We start from the raw sequence: 27,775 nt of genomic DNA on the forward strand, positions 1-27,775 counted from the left end.
TGACAGTCGACGCTTTCAGAACAGGATAAAGTACGTTCTGGCGGTATAATTTCCGCAAGAAAAGTTTTTAACTTCATATCGGATTTTCCTGTTTACTAACTATTCCGCAGTCTATTGTTGTAACACGCACATTTCTAAATTTCGCACAGCAGTCAACGCATACTCCAACGCTAAAAGATAGGGAATGCGAGTGGTTTGCGATAGCAAGTGGTAATTTAAGACCGATTAAATATGCGCGAGATAGCACATATTCAAGCTGGACAATGTGGAAATCAAATAGGGGCGAAGGTATTCAAGTAGTTTTATTGCAAGTTATCTCACAAGCTTCGTACTTTAGTGATACAAATAATAATATTCTTTTTTCAGTTCTGGGAGGTAATTTCCGATGAACATGGCATAGATCCGACTGGAACGTACCATGGAGATTCTGATTTACAACTGGAGCGCATAAATGTGTACTACAACGAAGCAACAGGTAATTCACTGTAAATTATAGTTATTTGTGACACTTTACTTGTAGTATCTCTTATTAATTACTGAAAATTTTACATCGATGAATATATGGCTATTTACGCAGATAACATACCTCATTTGAGATTGACTATCACTTTGGAATGAGACTGTTTCATTTCTTTTGTTGTTTCTACTTGCTTATAAATTTGTTCTGTGAACTGTGGGAAACAGTTGCTCTAAATATTTAAATAAATCGTTTTATCGAATTTTGAGCGTAACACATAACATGACTTTGGTGAGATTCAGGATCTGGGGTAAATTTATTTAGGTTTTATTCGACTGATTTTTGTGGAGGGAGATACATAATCCTTTGCGACAAAATTCATAGTTCGAAAAGCCATCAGAATATCTTGATTTAGAGTTTTAAAATTGTGGCAAGCTAAATTCATGATATTTCCTTCCAAAGGCATTTCTTTCCACAGTACTGTAGAGAACATTGCATTTAATGGTCATTCCGGCTGTCTTCTGACATAAAATAAACATACATGTGATTAAGATCTCATACTTCAAATATAATTATACTTGACCGTTTCGGTTTTAGTTACTGACAGCTATGTTTCCAATTCTGAATACCAACAGACAATTTCTTTCTCATAGGAGGGAAATATGTGCCACGAGCCATTCTCGTGGACCTGGAGCCTGGTACTATGGACTCAGTCAGGTCTGGGCCGTTTGGACAACTGTTTCGCCCCGATAATTTCGTTTTTGGGCAGAGTGGAGCAGGCAACAATTGGGCGAAGGGACACTACACGGAAGGAGCTGAATTGATGGATTCGGTGCTTGACGTTGTGAGGAAAGAAGCAGAAAGTTGTGACTGTCTTCAGGGATTCCAGCTAACTCACTCGCTGGGCGGTGGAACTGGTTCTGGCATGGGAACGCTGCTGATATCGAAAATAAGGGAGGAGTACCCTGACCGCATTATGAACACCTTCAGTGTTGTGCCATCACCTAAGGTAAGGGCGGAAGTTGTATTAATGTAGACATGTACTGAGTTGAATACGCTTCAAGCAATGGAGATGTGTGTCAATTAAAGTTTGTGCCAGGCTAGGGGGCGTGCTCACGTAACCTAGTGGTTAAGACGATTGCTCGTAATAAGCAGGAATTCCCGGTTCGAGTCAGTCTGGCACAACCTTTCAGTTGTCACTAGATATCCTTTAACATGTATTGTTGTACCATTCAGTGATTGACGATATTATTTCACAGGTCTCTGACACAGTTGTTGAACCATATAATGCCACTCTCTCCGTCCATCAGCTAGTTGAGAACTCCGACGAGACATACTGCATCGACAATGAAGCCCTGTATGATATCTGCTTCCGCACGTTAAAACTCACTACTCCAACTTATGGAGATCTGAATCACCTAGTGTCTGCAGCAATGTCTGGAGTAACAACATGTCTCAGGTACGTGTTCTATTGAAGGAAATGAATGCCGTTAACGCCAACAGCAGTTGCCTAAATTGCAAGGCTTGTGTTATGCTTAGGCCGTTCAAATGTAAATATGGACGTGTACATCAGTTTCGCTAGGAAAGGGGACTTAGAATTTTTGAGCTTCTTGTTGGGGTCATGTACTGTTGTCAAACATTTTACGATCATTGCATTTTCATATACAGATGGTTTTTTTTTTTTCGTTTTTAACACTGAGAATATTTATAGTGGTGTACTAAGCACTTTCAATACAATCATACTCAAACACAATTCTTACAGCAATTCTACGTCTGTGGCCTGACACTACATGTAAACATAAAAGCAAATACTGCGTGTTTTTTTATTTGGCCACTTTTAATTTCATTACTGTATTTATTCGAATACCTATCAAAATACCATTTCTTGTGAGAAGTCTAGTTTGGTGTGTTGGTTAAAGATGAGTGCCAATGTGCTACCAGTAGGTAAAATTGTATCTGAATGCGTTCATTAACATCCTTCTTTTGCTTTTGGAGCATCCACCACACTTTTTTCCGGGTTCCATAAAGGTCTCGTTCCGTACATTTTGTATATCGTTCCTGATAATAACTCTTTTATTTTTCAAAGATCTGAGTTCGCCCGATTACAAATGATCTTACACTCGCTGTAATCCTCTCGACTTTGACTGCCTTTGCATTTTAAGAATGCTTTCTTCTTGTGAACAGCCAATTCCGAAACATCTTGGCGAAACCATGCTGCTCTGTTCGTGGTAATGCCTCCTGCCAGATTTACTCTAGTATATTATGTCTAAGAGTAGCTCGCCTAGCTACTGCATCTTGTTCTTTTAGACAATGATTGAAATTAAAGTCGAACAAACTCAAATAGCTTCACAGCTTGGATTTTTCAACTAAATAGGTTTGGTGACCAGGAACATCGTCATTCGTTTAAGTGGAGTCGGTTGTCAACGTAATGACGGAATTTTTGTAGTTTCAGAACAGTTACCAATAGTATATATGCCAATAAGAGATTATTGTTGTATTCAGCCACTTTTTCGCATTTACTTTCGTTCCCGATAGTGTGCAGCATTGTGTGGGCCTAGCATAAGAAATACGCAGAAGCATACAGGTAGTAATTTTTCCCTGGTGTCTTTTTCTAGTGGAACGGGAAAGGGAGCTGTACTATGTAGAAGTTAGCAATCAAGATGCAGTGTCGTTTGGTAGGTCTGGTAAATCAGAGAATTTTGTCAAATGCTGTTGTTGACAAGCGTAATTCTTGTACCTATTGCAAATAAACCTTGCGTTAGGACTTCATGAATGTAACTGTTGATAGCTGTCTAAAGTGGTTACTTAATCTCATTCTAGGTTTGGGTTAATCAGTTTTTCAGTTTAAGGCTTAGGCTGTAAGACTGATCAAAACAGTTTAAAATGCATGGGGTTCTACAGAAATACTTTCAGATTAATGAGTTTCTATGTGGCAGTATAAGCTACAAGGATGAAAGATGCTCTCTGACTGTCAAGTTAAGATCACTACAACGGAGGTCGTTGACAAAACACATAACATTGTGACGTAGGATTGTCGAAAGTGCGCAAGATAATCGGAACAATAGACATCTCAAATGAACGAGGACACAGTATCCTGTACAAAAACTGTGTGTGACTGGTGTCAGGTTTGCCAATTGTGGACCCAGAACGCATCCAGAAATAGTCTTTCGACAGCGCTGTTTGGTCACAATCGACAGGACTTTTTGTGTCGTTTCGGAACCGTGAGCGAAACTTGCATCCGTTATTGTACATCAGTCAAGACTACACTTATGTTCAGAGAAACAGAACACCTTGAACGAATAGAGAATGGACTTTCGTATTCACAAGTTATGTACATTAATACATTCTGCAGAAATGATTGGCATTTCAGTCACATCGATTCAGCATGTGTCCTATTGCCTAGTAGGCACGAGGTCCGCCATGGGCCCTGATAGCTTGTTCCACGCATGACAGCATCGATATGCATAAAGGCGTGAACGGCTTCCTGTGGTATAGCCATCCATGCTGCATTCTCCTGGTTCCAAAGTTCAGCTGTGGTGACTGGCATTGGGTCACAGCACTGCACCCATCGTTTCACCACATCCCACACATTGTAATTTGTAGTTGTACTCAATAGCACCCCACATCACAAGGCCTTGAGGTGGCACTGCATGTCTCATGTGAATGCACTCACTGTGATGCCGCTCCTCCTGTCTGTGGCTAACCAAAATGCGCCCATCGTTTACAAACAAACACAACGTAAATTCGTCCGGAAACGCTATCTAGTGCCATTCCTGTTCCCAGTGACGACGTTCCATACACCATTGTCGTCTAGCATGTTTCTGCACATTAGGCAAATATAGGCGGTGAAGTGGACGACGTACACATAACCCATGCTGTAATAAACGGCGACGGACTGTCACCTCTGATAGTGTACGGTGTGTTCCACTGTTGTGCCAGAGCCGAGGTGGACGCTGAGCTGGCCTGCAGTACCATTCGGATGAGGTGTCGACCTTCTCGGGTGGTGGTATGGTGATGCAACCTGACCTATCTCGTCGTGTTCTAACGCCTTCTGTGAACGTTCTGCACACTCCCGTTTGCACTGCCAAAATACTTCATCCCAACGAGCAGCATTTTCCGGTATGGATGCATCACATTCTCTCATGCCAATAACATGTCCTCTTTCAAACTCACTGATTTGACAGTACGGATCGTGAGGCATCCTGCACGTCTGCTCAAGTCACATTGATCCATTATCTTCGGCTCATAGCGACGACAGCCGCGGGTAGCATTCATCCCACGCTAGGTGAGGAGAACCCTACGTCGTAATGACGTAACGCTACGTCGTCGTGATGTAATTAACCTAAATCCACTAAATGAGTACGTATATCGATCTTTGCAATTGTACCGATAACGTCAAAGCTAAATGTAAATACATGTGTACAAACGAAGTGGCAGGAGTTGTGTGATATGCTCATCCCAGCTGAATGAATTGCTAAATGTAATCCCAACAATTTGCGATGTTATTGTGTATTTCATGAACATAATTAATGTCTGAGCGAAGGAGCCATAACGAAATAAAAAAAAGCCTTGCAATTCTTTTTAAATCCGATGAATCCTGCATACATCGTGTGGACAGAAAAGTGAAGTAATTAATTATTAAGCTGCAATCCAAAGGATGTAGGATGTTATTGTGTTTCGTGAACGTAACGAATATCTGAATGAAGGAATCATAAACCTAACGAAAGTTAAAAAAGTATCTAGTCATGTTTTCAGTCCGATTAATATTGAATAAATCATGTGGATAAAAACGTGAAATAGGAAGAAATTAAAGTGTTTCGTATTTTTATAAAATCCAATGAATTGTACATAATTCATGTGGGCAGAAACGTTAAACTGAGAAACTGAAGTGGTTCTGAAGATAATTCCGAATGTTGCTAGAAACATTAAACCATCTAGTTCCATTTAATGTTGCCTTCGTGTTGTAAATCAACTAAGAAAGATACTGAAATCTTTCAGACTATCTTCATGGATCTGCTCGAAAGTCCGTTACAGGCCATGTTCAGAACGACGTACACGCTAGCAACACCGTACAATAGGACAATGAAAGCACATAAACAAATAACAATGCAGATTCCAGACGCACACAACAGTCGATATATACAGAATGCACGCAACAGTCGATAGGACAACTCCTGAATCTCATGATGACGCGTGCCTACGTCACTATGACGTAGCGCTCTCCTCACCAAGCGTGAGGTCAGAGGTGAATGCTACCCGACAGCCGCAGGCACTTAACGGCAGGTGGTGTTGTGCCACAGTATCGATGTTGACCTCGATCTCGCTCTTTAGATGGCGCCGTGTGTAGGTAGTGAACGATATACCTCTGAAAGTAAATCGAAAAATAAAGTAGAAAAGTGTACAAAATGCGTTAATTTTGCTATATATTGTGATGATAAGTGTATTTCATGCTTCTTTGTATCAAAAGTTACTGAAAACATCGGGGGTGAAACAAATAGAAAAGCGAATTCCTCGTGTGATGCAAGCACGTCTTCACATGAGTACAACTGCCATGTAGTTTCTGAAAATTTAAACGCGGAACTATGCTCCAGAAAAAGAGAACAAATAAAGGTATGGTGTGTTTTAATTGTAAGACCATTTATCTTCTCAGAAATGTGAATGCTAATCTAAGTCAGAAAATCTGTTTCTGCTCGATATGTGAAAGAAAAGAATTAGGGCCTACAGCTAAACGAATGCAGATCCAGTACCGAAATTATTTCAGTGCTACTTCAGGAAATACGCACTTAAAACAAAAACTAATACAGCATGGAGCATTTAGTGCATCGGAAGAAATTAATATCGATAAAACCCAAAGTAAATCGAATGAAAACGAAAATGTTTGTGCAAATCTTTGCAAAAAGTGTTCCAAAAAGACAAATGGTGTCATATGTGTGTGCTACAAAAGCACGTTTCATTATCGATATGGCCAACTAGATGTACAAGTGTGGAAGTGTGAATTGTGCAGACTCGATAAGAACAGCAGTCCAGATCTCTCCGAGATTTCTCATATAAAAATCGCAAATAAGTGCTCGCCAGGTATACAAGTTAAAAACAGTTCTAAGGATTATAGTATTTAAAGTGACGAAAACCTTTCATCACAATTTATAGGCGAAGACACACTTAATTGGCGTACAACACACATTCATATAAGTGGTGCTAAGGTGAATAACAGCTCTGGAGATAATCAGTCCTATCAACACGCAACTACTCCCCAACACCATCACCCACTATCTCAGAGCTCCAAGGAAAAAGAGTCAATAAGAAAACTGTTGTTTATTGCCGACAGCCATGGGCGCGGAATCACATCTCATATACTAAATGAGACATCTACAACGATTGCTGCTACGGGATTCATCAAACCAGGTCCAGGTTGAGTAAACATACAAACACGGCAGAAGTCGGTAAGTTATCTACAAATGATTACGTTGAGCTAGTTGGAGGATCTGACGATATCTTTAAAAACGAAACATCAAATGCCTGTCAGGGGCTAAAAGAATGTTTGAGTGACTTAACTCATACTAATGTTGTTCTCTACATCCCACATCTTCACGATCTACCACAATGAATCATGAAATAAATGCAACTAATGACAATATGAATCAACTGCTAAATACTTCAAAAACGTTACTATAGTGAATATAAACAATATTGGCCGCCGATTTCACACTGCTCATGGACTGCAACTAAACGGCCTGGGAAAACGACTTGTAGCGAATAAAGTGCTGAGTGTAATAGGAAATAAGCCTCACGAGATAATCACGTGGTCAGTATTGTTAGACAAACATCGGCAATCTGTTTCTAAGGCTTTTTTAGGCCAAATGTTAAGACTGGTGATAATCTGAGGTGTAATAATTTACCAAACAGTCCGAGTTTATGGGGAAATGCTAAGCTATCGAAGTGTAGCTACGAACCAAGAAATAACGGTAGCAGTAAACTCTGTGTGTTCCACTAAAACATCAATGGTCTCAGAAACAAACTGGAGCTTCTAAATCTCGACATTATTGATGCTGAATCTGTAGACTATACACAAGTTATATGTCTTACAGATCACCATATGACAAATGGAACTGAAATACCTCATATTGATGGATGCTCATTGGCAGCCAGCTATTGTAGAACTATAAAGGAGAAAGGAGGGACTGCAAACTATGTTAAAACTAATGTAAAATATAAATCCCTAGACACAAGTACTTACAGTGCAGATTCTCACTTTGAAGACTGTGGAACCGAAATTACTACAAATAATAAGTCGTTTACAATTTTGGCAGTTTTTATGGCCCCTGCAGGGAAAACATGTATCTTTTTAAACCAAATGGAACAACTTCTGAACCAATTATATTCAAATCACAAGTATTTAAGTGTCATGGGTGATTTTAATGTTAAGTTCTTAACTACAAATAGCAGCAGAAGAGAACTAGAACACCTGATGGAATCATTTAACCTAATTTCTGTAGTTAACTTTCCCACTAGAGTAAGTAGTACTTGTAAGAGCCTAATTGATAATATATTCCTGGGCAGATACAGAAGTCTAATTCTCAGTGGTCTGTCAGATCGTGATGGTAAGCTGCTTACAGTAAATGATGTCAAACTCTGTGATAAACCTAAACACACTTTTAAAACTGTCAGGCCAGTCAATAATGATAACTTAGAAATCTTTAACCTTCTCTAACAGCATATCGACTGGACCCCTGTATTTATGGAGAGGAATATTAATGAAAAATTTAAACTGTTCTCTAATGAGTTTGTGTCATTATTTGATACTGTAGTTCCAAAAATAGTCTTGAGAAACAATTCCAGGCCGCAAAATGGAAACCCTGGGTTACTAAAGGGATCAGAACTTCCTGTAGAACAAAAAGAAATTTATATGCATCCCTAAGGCTATCTAATGATCCCATCAAAAAGGATGACTATAGATTGTTGTACTGTAATATTTTAAAAAGAGTAAAAAAATCCAAAACTATGTACATAACATCTGAAATTGTTAACTCAAACAGCAAATAAAAAACCATCTGGCAAGTTATAAAAAGAGAGAGTGGTAAAAAAATAGAGTACATGACATACATAGAATTAATTCAGGATGGAAATATTGTAAAAAATACTGAGGAAGTTGCTAATATCTTCAATAAACATTTTTAACAGCTGCAGAAAAGATTGGCTGTGAAGGCTCAGTGGTTGATGCGATAGCCCTTCTGCACAAAGCTAACAACGCCAGAGTTTGCCAGATGCAGATAACCCCCATAAAAATTAGTGAGATCAATGAGACAATCAGAGAGACGCAGTCAAAAAACTCTTGTGGGGTTGATAATATTTCAACTAAGATACTCAAGCACTGCCATGGCTATATAAATGCACCCTTGTGTCACATTTTTAATGAATCCCTAAAACAAGGTATTGTTCCACTTAGATTAAAATATGCCTGTGTGAAACCACTTTTCAAGAAAGGTGAAAAAACTGATCTATAACAAACTACCACTCAATATCGCTGCTAACAAGTTTTTCAAAGGCCCTCAATAAACTAGTATACAGGAAAAATTTTAATCACCTTAACACCCATAACATTCTCAGTCAATGTCAGTTTGGTTTCCGGCAAGGCCTATCAATTGATGATGTTATTTTCTCTTTCACCAATCAAACTCTCGGATCTCTTGACAGAAAATTGGCACCAGTTGGAATCCTATGTGACCTATCCAAAGCTTTTGTCTGTGTCAACCACGAAATTATGTTAAATAAAGCAGACTACTATGAGTTAAGTGGAATAATGTTGACATGGATTAAATCTTACCTTACAGATAGGAAACAAAGGGTAATAATTACTGACAGTAATGGAATCCCAGCTTTATCCAAGTGGGGCACAGTCAACACTGGAGTGCCTCAAGGCTCGGTATTGGGACCCTTACTGTTTCTCAACTTTATAAATAACCTCCCACACTGCACCACATCAGTGAGCAAGTTCACCCTATTCGCTCACGATACTTCTCTTCTAGTTGACAAAGCACCAGGGAACAACTGGGAAACATCTGCAAACAATACATTTGATAGCATCCTGAAATGGTTTAACTGTGATGGACTCTCTCTAAATATAAAAAAAAACTCATTATGCACAGTTTCACATGGCACATAAAGAACCAGGACAACAAATTAAGCAAGTCGACTCAGCTGAGTTCCTGGTTGTGTACACAGACTGCAAGCTAAATTGGTCCAACCATATCCTAGATCTAGAAAAAAGGCTACATTCTGCAACATTTGCCTCACGCATAACTGCATCAACTGCATATAAGGAGACCATAAGAGCTGCTTATTTCGGATATTTCCATGCACTTTTGGCTTACAGAATCATCTTTTGGGGCATTCAGCCCTGGGCAAAAAACGTTTTTATTACTCAGAAGAGAGCTATACATATCACGAGTGGTGTGCAAGCAAGGCACTCATGCAGGAATCTGTTTAGGGAAGTACAGGTATTTTCAATGATATCTCAGTACGTATACTCCCTTTTATGTTTAATTAATAAAAACCACTCTCTCTTCAAAACCAATAGTGAATATCACAGTCACAACACAAAGTCAAAAGAGGAGTTTCATAGTAACCAGTCAAACTAAACCTTGTACAGAAAGGAGTATACTATACAGGCATCAAACTTTACAATGCTCTACCCAGTGTCATGAAAAGTCTTGCTCCTGAAACATCAAAGTTCAAGAGCAATCTGAAGGAATACATAATACAAAAGTCATTCTATTCAATTAATGAATTGTTTAGTACATAGGAGCAAGTTTTTATTATACAACCAAGTTACCCACGCAATGTAAGCATAAATGAAACTGTTTATTGCTGTAATGTTATATTGTTGCTGAAATACTTTGATATTGTTAATCTGAATGTGTACACATAAGTGTTAATTCTGATGTATGTATTATGTTTGTATTTCTCCTAGTGTCCCATGCTGTTACAATGAGTTTTGTCATGAATTAACATTATTGTGTGCTGCTGTATTGTTAACATCGTAAAAATATTGGCTTGTTCCATATCGTTGCAACTCCATTGTTATCAGGATCAATGGAACTCGCAATAAAATACGTAAAATATAAATAAATTCAAATGCTAATAATTTCTGCTGAACATACTAATGTACACATCTTGTGGTACAAACGTCCTGTCTCTAGCCGTTCAAGGTGTTCTGTTTCTTCTGAACATGAATGTATGAACTAGGACCAGTGTAATTTTACTGTAGAATGTGAAAACCAATTTATCAGCTAATAAGCAGATGGACAATGTTCTTTTTTTAGGTTCTCAAGGAATGGCCCTGATAGATTATGTAAAAAAAGGGCAGATCCATAATTGGGTCCTGATAGACTTCTTTGTTGGATAGTATGGCATATGGTGGTTGAAAAACAGCTATGTTTGGTACGAAAAGGGTGATCTTTCACAAGAACAGTCCATAGTTGCACACTGTAATGTTATATTGTTGCTCAAATACTTTGATCAATTTTTCCAGCAATATGAAGAAATTGCAAACTGGCTCGAGCAAATGCACAGTGTCGTCACACTTAATCAAACGATTCTCGCACTTTCAACTTCGAGATTTTCCGACTGTGTGTGACCCATTTTAAAACGTATTCAAGGTATTTGCCAAAGAAAAGAGAACACCCTGCGACAGAGTGTTAAAACTCTTTCTGATTGAATAGTATTGTATGAACACATTTTCCTACAAAATAATACCCAATTACATACTTTTCTCTTTTACAGCTCATGCTCAAAAATACCATTGCCAAATTTAATTCGTTTGCGCGTTGATAGATGCTGTATTGCTTATCGTAGGTGGGCCTATTCTTTGTTTTAAATTTTTTAATATGCCATGGACTTCGCAAATGGGGAGGGGGAGCAAGAAGAGGCACTAGTCACCCCCTCCTCTCACCCTGCCTTGGAAACTGGAGTACAACTTTTTACTAACTAGAGAACTCTCAGACACTTCTAGAAATGATTGTCTATTATTCTGATAAGCTGAAGGTTTGGGCAATTTTAGCATAATGTTGACGACCCCAATGAAGAATATTGCTTTATTAATCGTTGCATAATTTCTGTTTGTTTGGTTGTCACACTGTTGAAGGGATATTAGCCGTTTCGTTCGGCGAAGCTTTATTTTTGTACTGACCTAAACTCAGGGTTCATGCGTACCTTTGCAGACTCGCCCCCCAGCCTTTATTTCTGTCGATCCCTTGTATCCGCTATTGTTGTATTCAGACGTGGCGCATGGAAATCGCTCAGTTGGACGCAGTGGACCGCTGCACACTTGCCCCTGCTGGACACGACGGAGTTCAGGGTCTGTTTAAGGCACAAACGACACAAGCCGACGTTTGGGACACAAGCTGAGAAGAGCGCGAGATGCGGCACAACTGCCAGATTTATATACAAGACGTATGACAATTATTAGTAGCGGCCGCTTGGGACGCCAAGGTGAGAGGGGCATCCAAGTACAAGATTTGTATACAGTGCATTTCACAATTAGCAGCTAAAACTGGCACGGATGAAAGTGTAGAAGTGAAAGGGGGAACGGCGGGGTGCTCCAAATGATAAGTATTTTGTGTCTGAAAATATTCTCGAAACTGTCTTGACGGTGTTATACAGTACATGTGCTTGTTTCAATTGCAGCAAAAATCGAATGTGTCAAATGTAAGACATACTTTCTGAAATACACAATTAATACAAACATTTTCATTTGGCTAATACTCCATAGTATGCACAACATTGTCAATTTTGTCCGAAAACTTCAGTTTCTCTATGTTTTCCAAAATAGCCATCATTAAATCTTGCTGTAATTTATTAAATTTTGTATGTTTTTCCTTTTTTAACGGTATGATCAATTGTCGTTTATACGCTGTGTGACATGTAGCAATTTATATTAGCTTGTGCGAGCCAGGACCGGCTTGGCGGTGGGTCTCATCATGACTTCTGACTTGAGTATAAAACGTACGCCACGCCTTCGTTAATTCTGTTAGCATGGAGGTATGCAGAAATTTATGGAGAGGATGGAGAGGGGGTAAGACTAAAATTGCCACATTTTAAACAAATGAGATGGTCAGTTTCGAGACGTCGCAAACCACAAGAACTAAATTTTATAGGTAACAAAAACTTATTAAATTTCATAGAATTTATGATGTATAATGTATGAATCAAAACTCTATACTCCAGATTACTTGGGGAGGAATGAGGCACGGAAGATTAGGACTTTAACGTCCAGTCGACATCGAGGTCATTAGAGACGGACGAAAATGTCGGATTGTTTCAAGGATGGGAAAGGAAATCGGCCGCGCCCTCTTTAAGGAACCGTCCCAGCATTTGCCAGGAACGATATAGGGAAATGACAGTTAACCAAAGTCAGGATGATTGGATGGCAGTTTGAACTCTTGGCCTTCTGACTGTGAGTCAGTGTGACAACCACTTCGCCACCTCGCTCGGCGAGGGTGGGGGGAGGAGAGGTAAGTTCAACATCTTGCCCCTTCCCCTACCTCTGCGGACGTCTACGCCTGTAAATAAGCATGAAATAATAATTTCGACTAAAGAAGCTCAACTTTTTGGGTACATTATAATTTAAGTATAATAATATTATATGCTATCCACAAAAAGACACTCGGCAAGGTTATTGATGCGATGAAATCGAATGCCGACAGTGTGTACAACAAACAACATTGTGTTCAATGAGACTAACATGTCACACTTAAGACGATTCCAAAATCAGTTACATATAACATCGTTAATTCTGCCTATCACTCCTGCTCTCACACATCTAGATGCACTGAACAGTGTTTTGTTAGTTTACGTTCGCAGCAGTCAGAAATCAACCAATACCAGATGGTGTCATTTAGGTCCTCTCGATTCAAATAGTCACTTCATCTAGCTCCCGCAGCAACGAACTCCCTTTAAAAAAGCAAGTAGGATGTAGGACTTAGACTATATTTAAGTTGGCCATATTTTTGAAACAAGAAAAAAGGACATTTTGAAAGTGAAAAGGGATAAAACAGAAAGCGTAAAATTGTTTCATCATAAATACCATGGATTCGAAATTAATAATAAATAAATAAAAATGTGTAACTTGTACAACAGTTCTGAAGTGTAGAACTATTACAGCAGGATTCATCCTCGCTGATATTTTGCTGATGAACGTATTTTCTTCAGTAAGTTCACTTTACCACTCGACATTTTGTAAAAATTTATGCAAGTATAATTAAAGCCCACCTTGTTAATCAACATAGCTTTCAGAGTCTTCACTGAAAGAGTGTTCTTGTCAGTCGTTCATAAACCATTCATATGAGAAAACATTCGGTCGGTGATGGTGTTAGTCCCAGGTAAACAAAGAAGAAATTCCAATATTTTGAGAAAATTGGTATAAGGCACATTGTTCATGTTACAGTGTGAAATAATTTCTACCCAAGAATTGCTACGTGATGATTTTTCCATTTTCCACTTTTGTAATATTTTTGGAGATCACAGGCGCTCAACGGCGACGTTATCAGCTCAAATATTTTCAGTGATATGTATTGTTTAATATAGACATACTCGTAATACTGGTCAGTATCGTCAGTTACAGCTAAAGGAACCATTTCACGAATGAAATCTTCATTGGGGTACTCCTGCCTTAAGTGCTACCCAACTGATGTCCCACAGTCTCTCAGTGGGTCCCAGCCACTTATTTAAACATTCAGCTGCGGTCTGATAAAATACATGGGCATATTGTTCAAAATTTGCAACCTCTGATGATAATCCCTCATTTTCCAATTTACCAAGAATTGTTCTGACAGCTGATGTTATGAAACAGCCTTCATCCTTGGAAACTAAATTAGCCTTTAAATCATTAAACACAGAGATTACTTCCAAAACTATAATTGTTTCACCTCAACTCTTTGCAGTGTATTGTGAAAAGTTGATGTTTGTGAAGAAAGCTTTTTTAAGAAGAATTTTTAAAGAATTTTTTTAAAGAATGATTTTTATAGACTGATTTAATAAGAAACGGACATTTATTTTGAGATTCAAATACTATTTCAGAGGAGCAAACATTGTCAAAAGACGTCTGACCATAGTGAGTAAAGCAAGCCACTTTTTTTATGCTGCTGGTCTACAAATTCACAGTATACTTTAAGATTTTCAACTCATGCAGTATACACAAAGAAGTACAAACATATTTTAGAAATAACGCCTCCAATATGAATAGGAAGGACATCATATGGATAGTATTGTGGATCATATTAGCAGAACCCCAACCCCAAGTAAGTTATGACTAAATTTCCTCTCAGTTTTGTGAAGATGTTGATGCCTTTTCTGGAAGCACACCACCAAATCTGCATATCGTGTCACTTGCACAAAGAGCGGTTTTTTAAAGTTATTATTTTTCAAACACTCGCTCAGAAATGTGGCAATGATTTCCGAAGTTTCTCCAGGAAAGGATTTCAGATCCAGTATTTCAACTTGAATCCCCTCAGTAGGATTAATGTACCTAACAAGCAATGGAAATACTTTTACTTCGTTATGGTATGATGCATCCATCGTCACTTAAATAAAATTAGCTTTCTGCAGATTAGATTCTTGTTGAGAACTGACAAATGGGGTTAACACATTGGATATAACTGCCTCGGTTTTGTTACAGCTGCAAGTAAATTTTTGATCAAAATTACGTTGGATAAGTTTAGCATTACAGTCCATTGATCTGAAAGACTGGTTTTGTTGGACAGTATGGTAACTGAACGCTCCTTCAACAGCTACTAATTTCATCTTTATCACGAAAACTTTCAATTTTGAAAAAAAGGTCAATATGGTTCTAGAAGAAGCATTTGCATGCACCATTCTTTTATGTTTTTCACTTTTAACATATATTGTGATGTATAACATATATTGTGATGTATACGATCGCCCCCCATGGCTTATAATGAAAGCAGATGCACGCTTATTGCACCTAATATCTGAGTCAGAAATTTTTTTTTTAATGTATGGGCATTCCTTTTATAGATCACTATTAAAAACACACTTCATTTCGAAGGTGATATATTATAATCAAGTGTTTTAGCACTCGCAGTTTACAAAAGCTCACAGTATTTTATTATTTCAAAATGCAGAACACAGTTTTGTCTCCTACCACAGTCCCTACTATAATGAATTTATTTTGACTCGCTTTTCAGCGATGTACCCCAACAGTCAGGCCACGCCTCGTAGTTAACTTGACAACAACACACCAAAGAAAGCAATAATAAAGGCGGTATGGCACAGAAGAGCGACTATCTCCTCACGTCTCTCCTCCCTTTGTCTGAAGAGTACATGAGCAATTTCAAAACAACGGAAAGGGGAGACACATTCACAAAGGAACAAGACATGGCATTCTTCGAGCCAAAACGGACAGGTCTATTAACTTACTCAATTCGCTCTTCAAAAAAAGTAATAAATGCATGATGATCGGACCTTGGAGCAGTCTGAGACTCAATGCTACTACCTATCACTTCTCTAAGTTTTCTTTGTCTTCTATAAAAGTTAGTTCTTGTGGTACGGCGCATACCGAAACTGGGCAATTGTAGAGTCTTACACTGCCACCTTCCGCCTTTTCAGCAAAATTTTTTCAGACGCTAGCGATGTATGCACATGTACTTACGCAACAGGCAAATAATTCCTCCCACATTTTACCGGTAAGCTTTTGTATTTTCCCAGTCCAAAAAAATAATAACATAGTGACGTAGTTGGTAATGGAACAACACCACTGCAAACGATAGTTTTCATTGGGGGAACTTATGGTGCAATATTCGTTCGCACAATCACAATCTCCAAGTTCCCTGGCAACAGACTTTCTAAAAACTATTTTTAATATCTGTGGTCTGCAAGAATTACGCCCATGATTTGGCTATCAATGATACAGCATCAATCGTTTTATGTGAAACGGTGCTGACCCGCAGTAGAACAGGGCCAGCTTCTGTATCATGTGCTGCCCTTTTAATTTTGGTACCCCTGTCGTTGTGTCGAAAAGCAGTCCTGGGGGTTGAAACCCAGAATAATAACCGCTAGATGTCACGAGAAGTGGACCTACCATTATAAAAAGACGCAGGGAGTATTGCGTTGTCAGTAGAGAAGTCAGGAGAGCTCAGTGGCTTCGAACGTGGACTAGTGATTGGGTGTCGCCTGAGTAACAAACCCATTAGGAATGTAGGAAGGATCGCACACAGTACAGTAGGAACTACTTCCAATCATACACGACGTGGTTAACGTAATGTGTACTTTATTCTCAAGAGCAACTCTACACAGTTCTTCTCAGTCTATGCAAAGATCGTCCACTCTATGCCAGCCAGAGATGTTCGAACCTTGCGTAGAGGTCGATATCCCATGGAGGTAATAATAAGGGGAGATGGCGCTACGTATCCCAGCCGTACTACGTTTTGAAGCCATGGGGGCGTGACTCGCTGCCATGACACTCTGACCAAAACGTTGCTAGTGTGCTATAGCGCTGCGTGTATTACGGTCGCTAATTGCACCATATACGCATGTAACGTCATCAGATTGGTTGTTTCAAAGTTTTTGTTTAAAATAAAATCTCGTAAAGGCGAAATTCCGTGTTTCTTCTGATTAAAAATAGTATAATAGTAATATTACGAATAGCTAACCTTCAATGTAAACGATACAATTTTGTTAATTCAGTAATAAACGTGTATCACAAACTAAATAATAGAAACTGAAAACTAAGTTAGCTATACCCTACCTCCAAAGCTCCATAAATACACCTTGTTTGTAATTCGTACTGGGACATTTCAGTTACGTTACACTACTGGGAAACACTGTTCATTACCATAAATATTTACTGAAATACCGTACATAGAATGGCAAATCTACACAGTGTCCTGTTTAGGCCTATACTTTACGCCAGTTAATGTAGTGTTAGCTTTTAATTTGGCACATGATGAAGACGAAGTGAGTTACTCAACACTTCGATTATCGACGATACGTACGTATTATACTGAAACGTGAACTTGAAAACTAAGAATTTAATTCTTTGAATTAACATACCTTTTGCAAATGTTTTGGGTGTGTAGGGAAAACTGATGGTACAGCATTTTCTCGGAGCCTTATTGTTCGGTCTATGTCCTCTTCTCGGAAATACTGAGAACATATAGTGCTCCATTTAGACGCACGCCAATTCTTCCTCCTCACGGCATTCTCCCACAGAGCTTTCCGACTTTCATTTTTAGGAAATCTAAAATCATACAGGAGAAAAACACGCTGTAGTACAAGTACCGATGTAGCACACGTTCGTTCACAATGAAGTTGTATAATCACACTTAACGAGACAACTTACACACGAAATGTTATTCCCTTCGATTTCGCATCACAATCAGAACGATTCATACATCCGAACACCACACAAGTCACCATAATAACGCAAAATCCTTCCAAAAGCGAGCGACAAGCCCATGCACACAAGCTTACAGCAGCAATGTTTTGGTCGGACTGAGATGGCTACCCTCGGCTTCACATAGCTTCACAGCTGTGACGTCACGGCGTCTCCCTCTATTCTTACCTCCATGCGATATCCCCACAGAGACCACCGCTGGGACTACAGAGTACTGCGGAAAGCAGCAGTTGGCGGACGCTGGTGTGCGCAGAAGCACGCAGGGGAAGCCCAAATAGCATGCGCTGATCGTTGAACATTTTGTCGTTCTGTGTAGGTCGACATCACAAGAGCACATAGGGACATGCAGCTCCATTCAGCTCATAACAGAGTTGTGTAGTTTGCTTTAGTTTGTGATGTTTTGCGATGCTTGATACAAGTTTTGCCTTAAAATGCTTGGCTGTGATGTAATGGCGTGCCTATCGTACAGTTGGAAGACAAAAGACTTGGGTATAATTTATCATTCGATCCCAAAAGACTGTCATTGCAGGAAGTCTGGATAACAAAGTGCCACCAAAAACATTGCTTCAGTGTTATGACATCAACAGTGTGTTTGTTGCATTTCACACTTGGTGATTACATCCATGACTTACAAGCAAAAGTTTTTAATCTACCACCTTTGAAAGTACTTAAACCAAATTACTGTAAGTATATCAGCAAGTGTTCCCAGTATAGTGGTAATTCAAGTGCAGTGATGCAGTTTTTCTAAATAGGACAGAAAGATAGCAGGCAAGGAAGACAATGCAAAGTGCAGTTGAGCACCTCGCTAATGTGTTTATAAAAATTAAAATGCTGGACAACAGCTACAGATGAATGTCAGATTGACAGTAAGCAAATCAATGAACTTAGTAAACCCAACACGAATAAGAATATAGGAACCACAGTCTGAGAGCTATATGTGCAAAACCGAGGTATAATGAGAACTGCATGAAAATAAAAGTGAAAGCTTGTGTTGAGAAAATAAAAAATCGGCACAAGTATCAAAAGATGTGAGTGCAGAAGACAGTGATAATTATCGGGCAAACTGTTTTCAAGAATGCAGATAAACTACTTGCTGAATAGAAATGAACAAGTGAAATGGCAAAGAGAAGATACTTACAAAGGAGTTATTCTTAGTGCTGTACCAGGGAAGCATTATTTATTTTTGAGAAATCAGGTTGGTTTTCCATTTCCAGGACGATCAACACATTGTTTCCTGGTGTGCCTTCAGACGTTTTGCAGCTAATTAAAGTTCATTATTGTCAAAAGCTGAACGTATATGTGTGCTCTCATTCGACGAAGTGACTGCAGACGGCAGTGTTTCATACGATTCTGTTGAAGATTGTGTTGTAGGACTGCACTGTTACTTGTTCTGAGATGTGTTTTTTTTTTCAGTGTGGAGGCAGCCAGCCTACTATGATTTTGTCTCACAGATAAAAGCTGATCGGTTAAATACTACCATGTGCGCCATACAGGATGTTGGCTACAATATTGTTGCGGCGGTGTGCGACCTCGGGGCAAGAAATCGAATTGTGTGTAAGGGTTTTAATGTAACAGATACAAATTCCTGCTTTCCAAATCCGCAGTATGAAAATAAAACATCTGGGTGTTCTTAGATATTCTACATTTATTTAAATTAAAGAGGAACCACATTCTAGATGATGGAATAAGGCTTCCAGGTGGGAAAATTGTTAATAAATCTGTTGTAGGAAGACTGCTCGGAATAGATACTAATGAAACAAAGTTGAGTACTAAACTGTCACAGATTCACCTCACTGTGAAGGGCAGAGAACTTCAAAGTGTTTATTTAGTAATGTAACTATTTTAGAGTATCACGGCTGAACCCACTAAGTACCTGTGCCCAAAGAAGAGAAGTTTTCTTAACTTGTAAATGAGACATTTGACACCCTCAATGCTCGCAGATTCAATGACAAGAGCACGTTATCCTGTGGTTACGGGATGCACAAAAATGTTCAGGAAAAAATATTAAGGGAACGCTGCACGTGTGGCGAAAAAATGCTCGTAAACAGTACAAATCGTTTGCTCCCATTTCAGAAAGACATAATGACAACTGTTCGCTCGTTATTTGGACTGTCTTCAGACCTTCAGCCACTGCAGATATAATGTATTCAAACTGCATGATAGAACCAAGATGGACTGGAAAATATCTTCTCACACTTAAGACGACTTGTCATTGCCACTTGAATCGTCCTCCAACAGAAAAATTGGTTCAAATGGCTCTGAGCACTATGGGACTTAACTTCTGAGGTTATCAGTCCTCTAGAACTTAGAACTACTTAAACCTAACTAACCTAAGGACATCACACACACCCATGCCCGAGGCAGGATTCGAACCTGCGACCGTAGCAGTCGCGCGGTTCCAGACTGTAGCGCCTAGAAACGCTCGGCCACCCTGGTCGGCAATCCCTCCAACAGAAGTTAAATATTGATTATGGCTGCTACTATTCGGGCACAATGCTCACGATATTCCTTTATCAAATGAAACTTCGGTAGAAGCAGCTGACTGCGACTTTCGATGACACATCTGTCCAGAGGAATTTTGTCCGACGTGAGTGAAGCACTGGAAACGGTAGATGGTGAAAGAGAACTGCAAGATATTAACTTTCGTCTTCAACTTACAGCAGAAGAGTCAGCTGTCAGGGAGGGACCTGACTGCTTCTCAGGAGGAATCAGATACCTGGCTGGGTACAACGTGTTTTGTGCAAAGAAATATGACGACGCACTGGGAACACCATCTAGTCATACCTCAAGATTTTCTGCTAGTTGAGGGGCATATCAGCTGGATTGATGTCCTATCTCGCGGTGGGCTTGGCTACATAATGTGCCGCATTTTGAATTAATTTTTTATGAATTTACCAATTTGGAAAGTGTTACGAAAGAAAGAAATATAGTGAAAACAATATGCGCTCCTGTCCAAACCACTTGTGCCGATTTTTCACTAGGAATCATCAAATAATATTTTAAAACAAGGTTTTTCATTTGCATTGGCTTCCTCGATATGAAACTGAAAATGCAGAAGCAACAACACAAAGACGAAAATTCCGGCAGTGGTGCTCTCCATGAATTGCCAACAGCTAAACAGATAAATTGACTGCTTTAAACAATTTCCTGATAACTTATTGCAGTTATAAGCAGTTATTTGTGCTTGAGAGCCGCTCGCTGCGCCAGCCACTGCCTCACTTTGCTCCTATAGTGACGTCACTGCGCTAGCCAATCTTCCTTTTTAATAACACTGGATGTGCGTGACTGATCGTATCACGTCGGAGGCCATTTCTCGTGGTGCTGTAAGACATGCTGCTGCTTTTCATGTGCTACTGTACCAGATGCTATGGAATGGGTCTGACACAGCTCACATGTTGCGATGGATGGAGAAGGTGGCAGTGGAAACTCGTCAAAGTCCTGCCCATCTCGCATCGAATCTGAGGACGGTGGTGACGTGAGCAATCTATGTTAATCGTCTTTCTCGTTGACCGGGATGTCGACTTGTCAGTAGGTTGAGGTGGAGGTATCCTGGAGCACCCAAGCAGGTTTAAATCGAGCGAGTGAGACAGTCATATGTTTGCTGCGCTCTAAAATGTCGAATATCTGTGGGCCATGTTTGAGCACCCTGTATGGGCCTGATTATGGGCTGTAGAGCTGCTCGTACAGCATCGTCTCGCAACATCACAATGTTGCAGGAGGCAAGGTTCTTTTTGTATAAATACTTTTGGGGTCAAATGAGCTGGCGGTGGCAGGACATGCATGTTTCGGATATGTTGCTTAACATGACAAACTAGAGTAGGCAAGTCCATCTCATCTTTATCGGGCGTAGGCTAGGAAAGTCTGCAGGCAAGACCATCGGCTCTGTGTAGACCACCTCTGCCTGAGACATCCTTGTACGCTGAGCAAATGCCAAGCGGGACCCTTGGGAGTGCCTCAGCCCAGAAAATGCTGTGGCACATAAGGGCCACCTTAACGGCCTATGCCACCTCTCGACAAGGCCATTACTTTGCAGTTGATATGTGGCAGTCCATGTGTGGGTGATCTCGCAGAGGTGGCACAGGGTGCTGAAGAGGGCCAATTCAAATAGGTGGTCGTAATGAGTTGTAAATAGTTCAGGTATGCTGAAGTAGATAATCCATAGCTCAATGAATGCACATACAGCTAATTCGGCTGTAATGTGACACACAGATATGATTTGCACATGTTGTGACGTCCTGTAGATCATGGATAGGAGCTATCGACATCCTTCTGACTCTGGCAGAGGTCCTTGTACGGCCCAAATAAGGTGGCGATCGCCGTTTTCAGCTGCAACAGTATTTGTAAATACGATCTCTTACAATCGATAACAAAGACTACTATTGCACAAGCGAGCAAGTGTGTAAGTCTTGAATGTTAGCTATAGGTAAACTATCATGGACAGTTCTGGAGTTGAGTATCCTGTAGCCTGCACAAAGTCAGACTAAACCATCTTTCTTAACTACGAACTTAATGCGTGAAGCCCATGCGCTGTCTGAGAGTCAGACAATGTCCACTTGCAGAAGTTCCTGTATTTCGTTTTTAGCAGTCTGTGGGTCTGATTGGCACAAGCTGCTAGGTTTGAGACGATTTGCAGGACCACCAGTGGTCAATATTCAGTGTGCTGTTTCATCTTTCACTGCACACACGTGGGTCCAAGTGCAGGAGGTAGGTAAGTCAGGTTCACTGTTCACAAACACTGTGTGCTGCAGTGTACTTACCTTGTTGTGAGTGTTGTTGGGCATTATCGGTGTGTGCTGCAGTGAGGTGACTGTTGTGTGTGGAACGTGGCTGGGCATAGGGGGTGTGGTGGTAGGCAGTTCCCCATGTGCTGCAGCCAGCTGTTGAGACCATAGGACACGTAAGTGTTCGTGCAGCAATGTAAGTGCTGCCTATGTCTCCATAATGCAGTGCTGGAGGTTTGTATTGTCGATGCATAGTGCCTGTGCTTGTGTGTTGTAGTCGATGTGCCATTGGTGGGTAGCAAAAATATCATCTATCAATCAAGGAGTGTTCCGGAAGAAGAGACTTTGGTGGTGAGACGTGAGAGCGAATGTCACCCAGTAGGCATGCTTATAGCAAAAAGTCCCTCGATGCACTGCTTAGTAGTATGGCGTGTCAGTGCTACGTGTATTACACTGGGCGAGAACTGGTAGAACTGAAGAAAGTCCATGCCAATGATTAGTTCACTGATGTGTGTCACATAAAATGCACAGGTGCATTGAAGGTTTGTCACAAGGGGTATGGTGCAAGTAGTAGTGCTGTGGACTGGTCTCTCCAAGATATTTCCCAAGTGAAGTAGGAGTGCTGATGTCAGTTCAAAGCTTGATGTGCTGCTGTGTGGTAAGGAGCTGATTTTGAAGCCCGTGTCCACTAAAAAGTATTGTGGAGTAGCGAGGTCTGGCACAAAGAGGCATCCTTGCATCGCTGTTGTGGTGACGACACGAGCTTTCCACCATACATGAGTGGGGTAGACGATTTTCCTCATAAGGTGGCATGAAGCGTCTACTTTGGCCCGCCGCCATCGTTTGGGAACTTGCAGGGAACAACACATTTGTGAGCAGTGTGTCCGAATTGACAGTGGGACCGGTGGATCAATGTCCATGGGCCAGATGTAATGGCAGGTGCTTCGTTGCTCTGTAATGCAGGCGAGTTGGTCATGTTATGGCGAGCTATCAGTTGCCGATGAGGTGTGACATCATTCTCAAGTTGTGTCAAGCTGGCTTGAATGGGACCTGGTGGTGTGCAAGACGTTGTCAGTGCAGTGCTATGTGAGGGGCCACCTGTCGCTGGTGACATATAACCAAGAACATGTGATCTGCTACTGCAAGTCATTTTTCTAGAAGTGTGGACTTGAGTATGATCATCGCCAGCTGCAACTCGTTCGGTAACTTGACGATCCGTAGGGTCCACAAGGTCGTATCCAGCATAAGCAGTAGGTGTATACAGGCGATACCAAAGTTTTGTGTACATATTGTCGTGGAAATACTGGTCATAGATAGTGTCTTTCAGCTGTTGTTTGGTGTTTGAGGAACTCTCTGCGCTGTATTTGTTTGCATCTGGCAGTGACAGGATAAGGTCGCTGATTAGTTCAGCCTGTCCTGTCAGAAGGGAGAGCAGGTTAACGTATTTTGAACTATCGTCTAAAATTCAAGTTTCTGCGAAAATTGTTCACTGCAACAAACTACAAACCAGGATGACTTGGTCAAACTATTGTAGTTTGTGGTGCAGGCTGAACCTCTGAGCCGTGGCTGAAGACATGATTGTAGCATTGCTCAGTGTAGTAGGCAACGTGGCTGCTGATTGTTCATGGCACACTATTGGTTGTGATGACACGGTAAGCAGTTGCTTATATCCAATTTATGGTTCAGAAGCTGCAGAAGACACGAAAGCGGCGCTAAGTTTATGTTGTTGGTTGAAAGCACTGTCTGTGGCAGCATTGCTCTCTAAAGTCCAAAAGCAGCGTCAGTGTTGACCACCATTCTTGAGATATAGTTAGGCCAGTGAATGTCCATACGTAAGAGGCGCGAATTGTCAATGCTCTCGGTTTTCACGACTGTATTTGCACAACGACACTGCACATTAACCCAGGTCAGGTGTGATGGGCACTGCATTGCGCAATGGGCACACTGTCGTGATGTAATACACCATTCCATGCTATATTCTTACATTGCTCATTAATTGCTGGTTCTTGAAAGTTTGTCTATCTTCAGTTAATGGGGTAGCCATTTTATTGTGTATTTTATGACAGACACGAGGTTACCAGTGTAGGAAGGATTGGTCATGGTACAGTAGGAACTACTTCCAGTCACACAAAGCACAGTTAATGTAACGTACACTTCATTCTCAAGAGCAACTTTACATACATCTGCACCAAACACTACTGCAGAATGGACTGTCTTTCCTCTCACTCTGTCCAAATATCGTTCACTCCACGCCATCAAGATATATTTGAGCGTCATATAGAGATCAAAATCCCCCCAGGGATATATCAGCCCTTCTAAAGCTGCCCAAACCGACTTTTGAAGTGGACACATGAAGGAACAAGCATTGCTAAATGGAGACCAGGCACTCCTCATATACCAATGGACGCAGACCATTGAGCCTTGTGAATGATGACTGTAAAAAAACCTCATGAAATCAAGGAAGGAATAACTGCTACCAGCAGTCCAGAAAGCATAATGTACATGGGGAGTTTAAAGGATGGGGTACAATAGTCAAGCACCTCCTCATAATTGACATATCGCTGTAGTCCACTTTTCATAGATCCCAACAAATTTCTAAGTGCAAAGTGTCTTGCTAAAGATGGTCTACATCTGAATGGGTTGGGTTCAAAAATATTCAGTAAGATGTTTGTAGATACTTGCCAGATCATAAAAAATAAGGGAAACTTATAAGTAGTGATGAGGGTGAAAAAAATTGTGTAGCATGAAGAAAGACAGAACCAAATCATTATCTGGCATGAAATGTGCTAACCCTTTCAGACCCAAATTAATCTCAGCCATGAAAAAAAATATCTATTCATTGTAATAGGTAAAAATGGGTATAAAAAACATAATAAATCCAACAAAATCACTGAAAACATTTTTATTTACATTTTACAGAATGTCCATTGTAATGGACAAAGAGTATCAATGGTTGTTACATCCTGCATTGTGGAACATTCTGAAACAATTCCTTCCTTTGACAAAACATAGATGAACATTACATTTCTCACAAAATACATGAGTTTTATTCTTACAACTAGGCATTTTACACCTTGAAGCTTCTGTATTATCATGGTACTCAGGAAAATGTCCAGTAAGATCATTCCGAATCTCAGTTCTTGCTCTTTTTGCTTTTATGTCCTGTAAATCACTACTGGGTCTGCCACGTTTCACTTTGGTACTAGTGCCCATTTTTACAAGAGCCTCTCCTATTCTCATCTTAAAATGAAGCAAATCCATTGTCTCTTTCTCTCCGAGTGATTCAGTATTTCTTTTGTATTCCAACCAACTGTTCACACACGCTAAATCTACAGCGTGGAACAACATTCTCAATGTCCATTTTCTAGATTTAATAAAAATCCTATACAGGCTAATTAACATATCTATTTTTTCAACACCACCCATAGCATGGTTGTAACGACGTACAACTTCAGGCCGTGAGACAGAAACATATGTCTTTCTTGATTTTTCCCAGCGCTGTACTTCATCTTGACTACCACATCCTACAAAATTTGATGCCAGAACTACTGGTCTGTTGTCAAACCATTTACACATTATCACTGCTTCATTCATGCTCACCGCTTCTTCAGAAAAACCACGCCCTTTCTTTTTCAAATCCTTATCACTGGTGAAAGGTACATTTGGCATGCGACATAGTCTTGCTGTTCCTGCTGCATATATATTTTTTATTTTTAATATTTCTAGTAAGTTGAATGGTGTGAAGAAATTATCAAAATATAAATAAGCATGTTCCCTGTTAACTCTCTCAACAAGTTTTAGAACAATAGATGCTCCTAAACCAAACTTTTCTACAAAAGTGTTTGAGATTTCTGGAGTATCTCCTTGGTACAACAGAAAGTCATAGCACGGACCACTTCTTCCACATAATAAAAACAGTTTTAGACCCCAAGGTTTAGGCTTTCCCTTACAATACTGCTTTACTCCTAAATGACCTTTGAAAGGAATCATTTGCTCGTCAACACATAATTCTTCCTCAATCTGTAGTTCCAAACATCTACGTCTAATACAATCATAAATGGGTCTCACTTTGTAAAATTTGTCTTTGCAATTTTCTGGTCTTGCCAAATTGTCAACTACATGGAAATTTGATCTCAGTTGGAAAAATCTCTCTCTTGACATACTTTCCACAAAGAGATCTAAATGCAATGCTGAATCCCAATACATTCTAACTCTGGGGTATTTCAAGCATCCCATTATTATATGAAGTCCTAGGAAAGCCTTTATTTCCGTTACATTTGTCGGTGTAAATGTTTTCCCATGTTGCAATGCATACATGTTGGTTTTTTCAACCATATTTTCTAAGCAAGCATGAGAAATGTACTCTGAAAAATATTCAATGGGTGTCATATCACACTCTGATGGCTGCACTGAATACTGGTCTTCACCTATAGGTGTGCTTTGGAGTGGAGGCGATTTTCTTCTCCATCTAATATCACTATTTTCAGTAAACACCCACTCGTATGGAATAATAGAGTCTTCAACATTTGAGTCCTGTGCATAAGTATGATTTTGGTCATCTTCTTCTGTGCTGCAACTATCGTCCTCCAGTTGTTCCTCTTCGTAGTTTGTGACTACATCAGCACCTAAAAATGACAATGCAGTACAGCAACAACCAGGTCAAAATATATATAAAAGTCAGGTGAGATTGATAGTTTTATTATTACATACCAGGTCTAGTGCATTGTGGAATAGATTCTGCATCATCAGGGCCACTTTCATCATTTTCTGAGAGCTCTAAGTCAGAAACCTCACGTGACACCAGCAAATTCAGTATTTGGGAAGCATCCCTCTCATATGATAAAATTCTGAAAATCAATACGTCAGATGTAAGCAATTTCATGAACAGTGTTGAAACAAGACGCAAATACCAAGTCTGAAGCAATAACATCAAATACAACTACTGCAATATTGTACATAAATGCTTGGAATTTTATCTACTGAACCTTTGGTAACATAAAATAAATTAGTTTCGTCCCCTACGTTACAAAAAAGGGGCAGTTGCATCACAGAAGTTATTTTCATATAGCAGAGATACATTACAAGCACACATGTAAAAACAACCATTGGGGCTAAATGTCCATTTCAATGGACATAAGTTTTGTAACGTCGATAATACAGTGATTTTCCGAAGCATGTATCTAATTTTGC

At 39.9% G+C, this 27,775-nt stretch overlaps 1 protein-coding gene across 1 annotated transcript in view; it reads left to right on the forward strand.

Moving 5' to 3' along the window:
* The first annotated feature begins 369 nt into the window (after positions 1-369).
* Positions 370-27,775, forward strand: part of LOC124616154 (tubulin beta chain-like) — a 79,646-nt gene continuing 52,240 nt past the window's right edge. Inside the window, exons 1-3 of the mRNA XM_047144433.1 lie at positions 370-475; positions 1,111-1,466; positions 1,717-1,916. Coding sequence (XP_047000389.1) covers positions 1,161-1,466; positions 1,717-1,916 — 506 coding nt within the window. The 5' untranslated portion in view covers positions 370-475; positions 1,111-1,160. The remainder of the gene's footprint in view (positions 476-1,110; positions 1,467-1,716; positions 1,917-27,775) is intronic.

Source organism: Schistocerca americana, chromosome 5 (assembly GCF_021461395.2).
Source record: "Schistocerca americana isolate TAMUIC-IGC-003095 chromosome 5, iqSchAmer2.1, whole genome shotgun sequence".
NCBI lineage: Eukaryota > Metazoa > Arthropoda > Insecta > Orthoptera > Acrididae > Schistocerca > Schistocerca americana.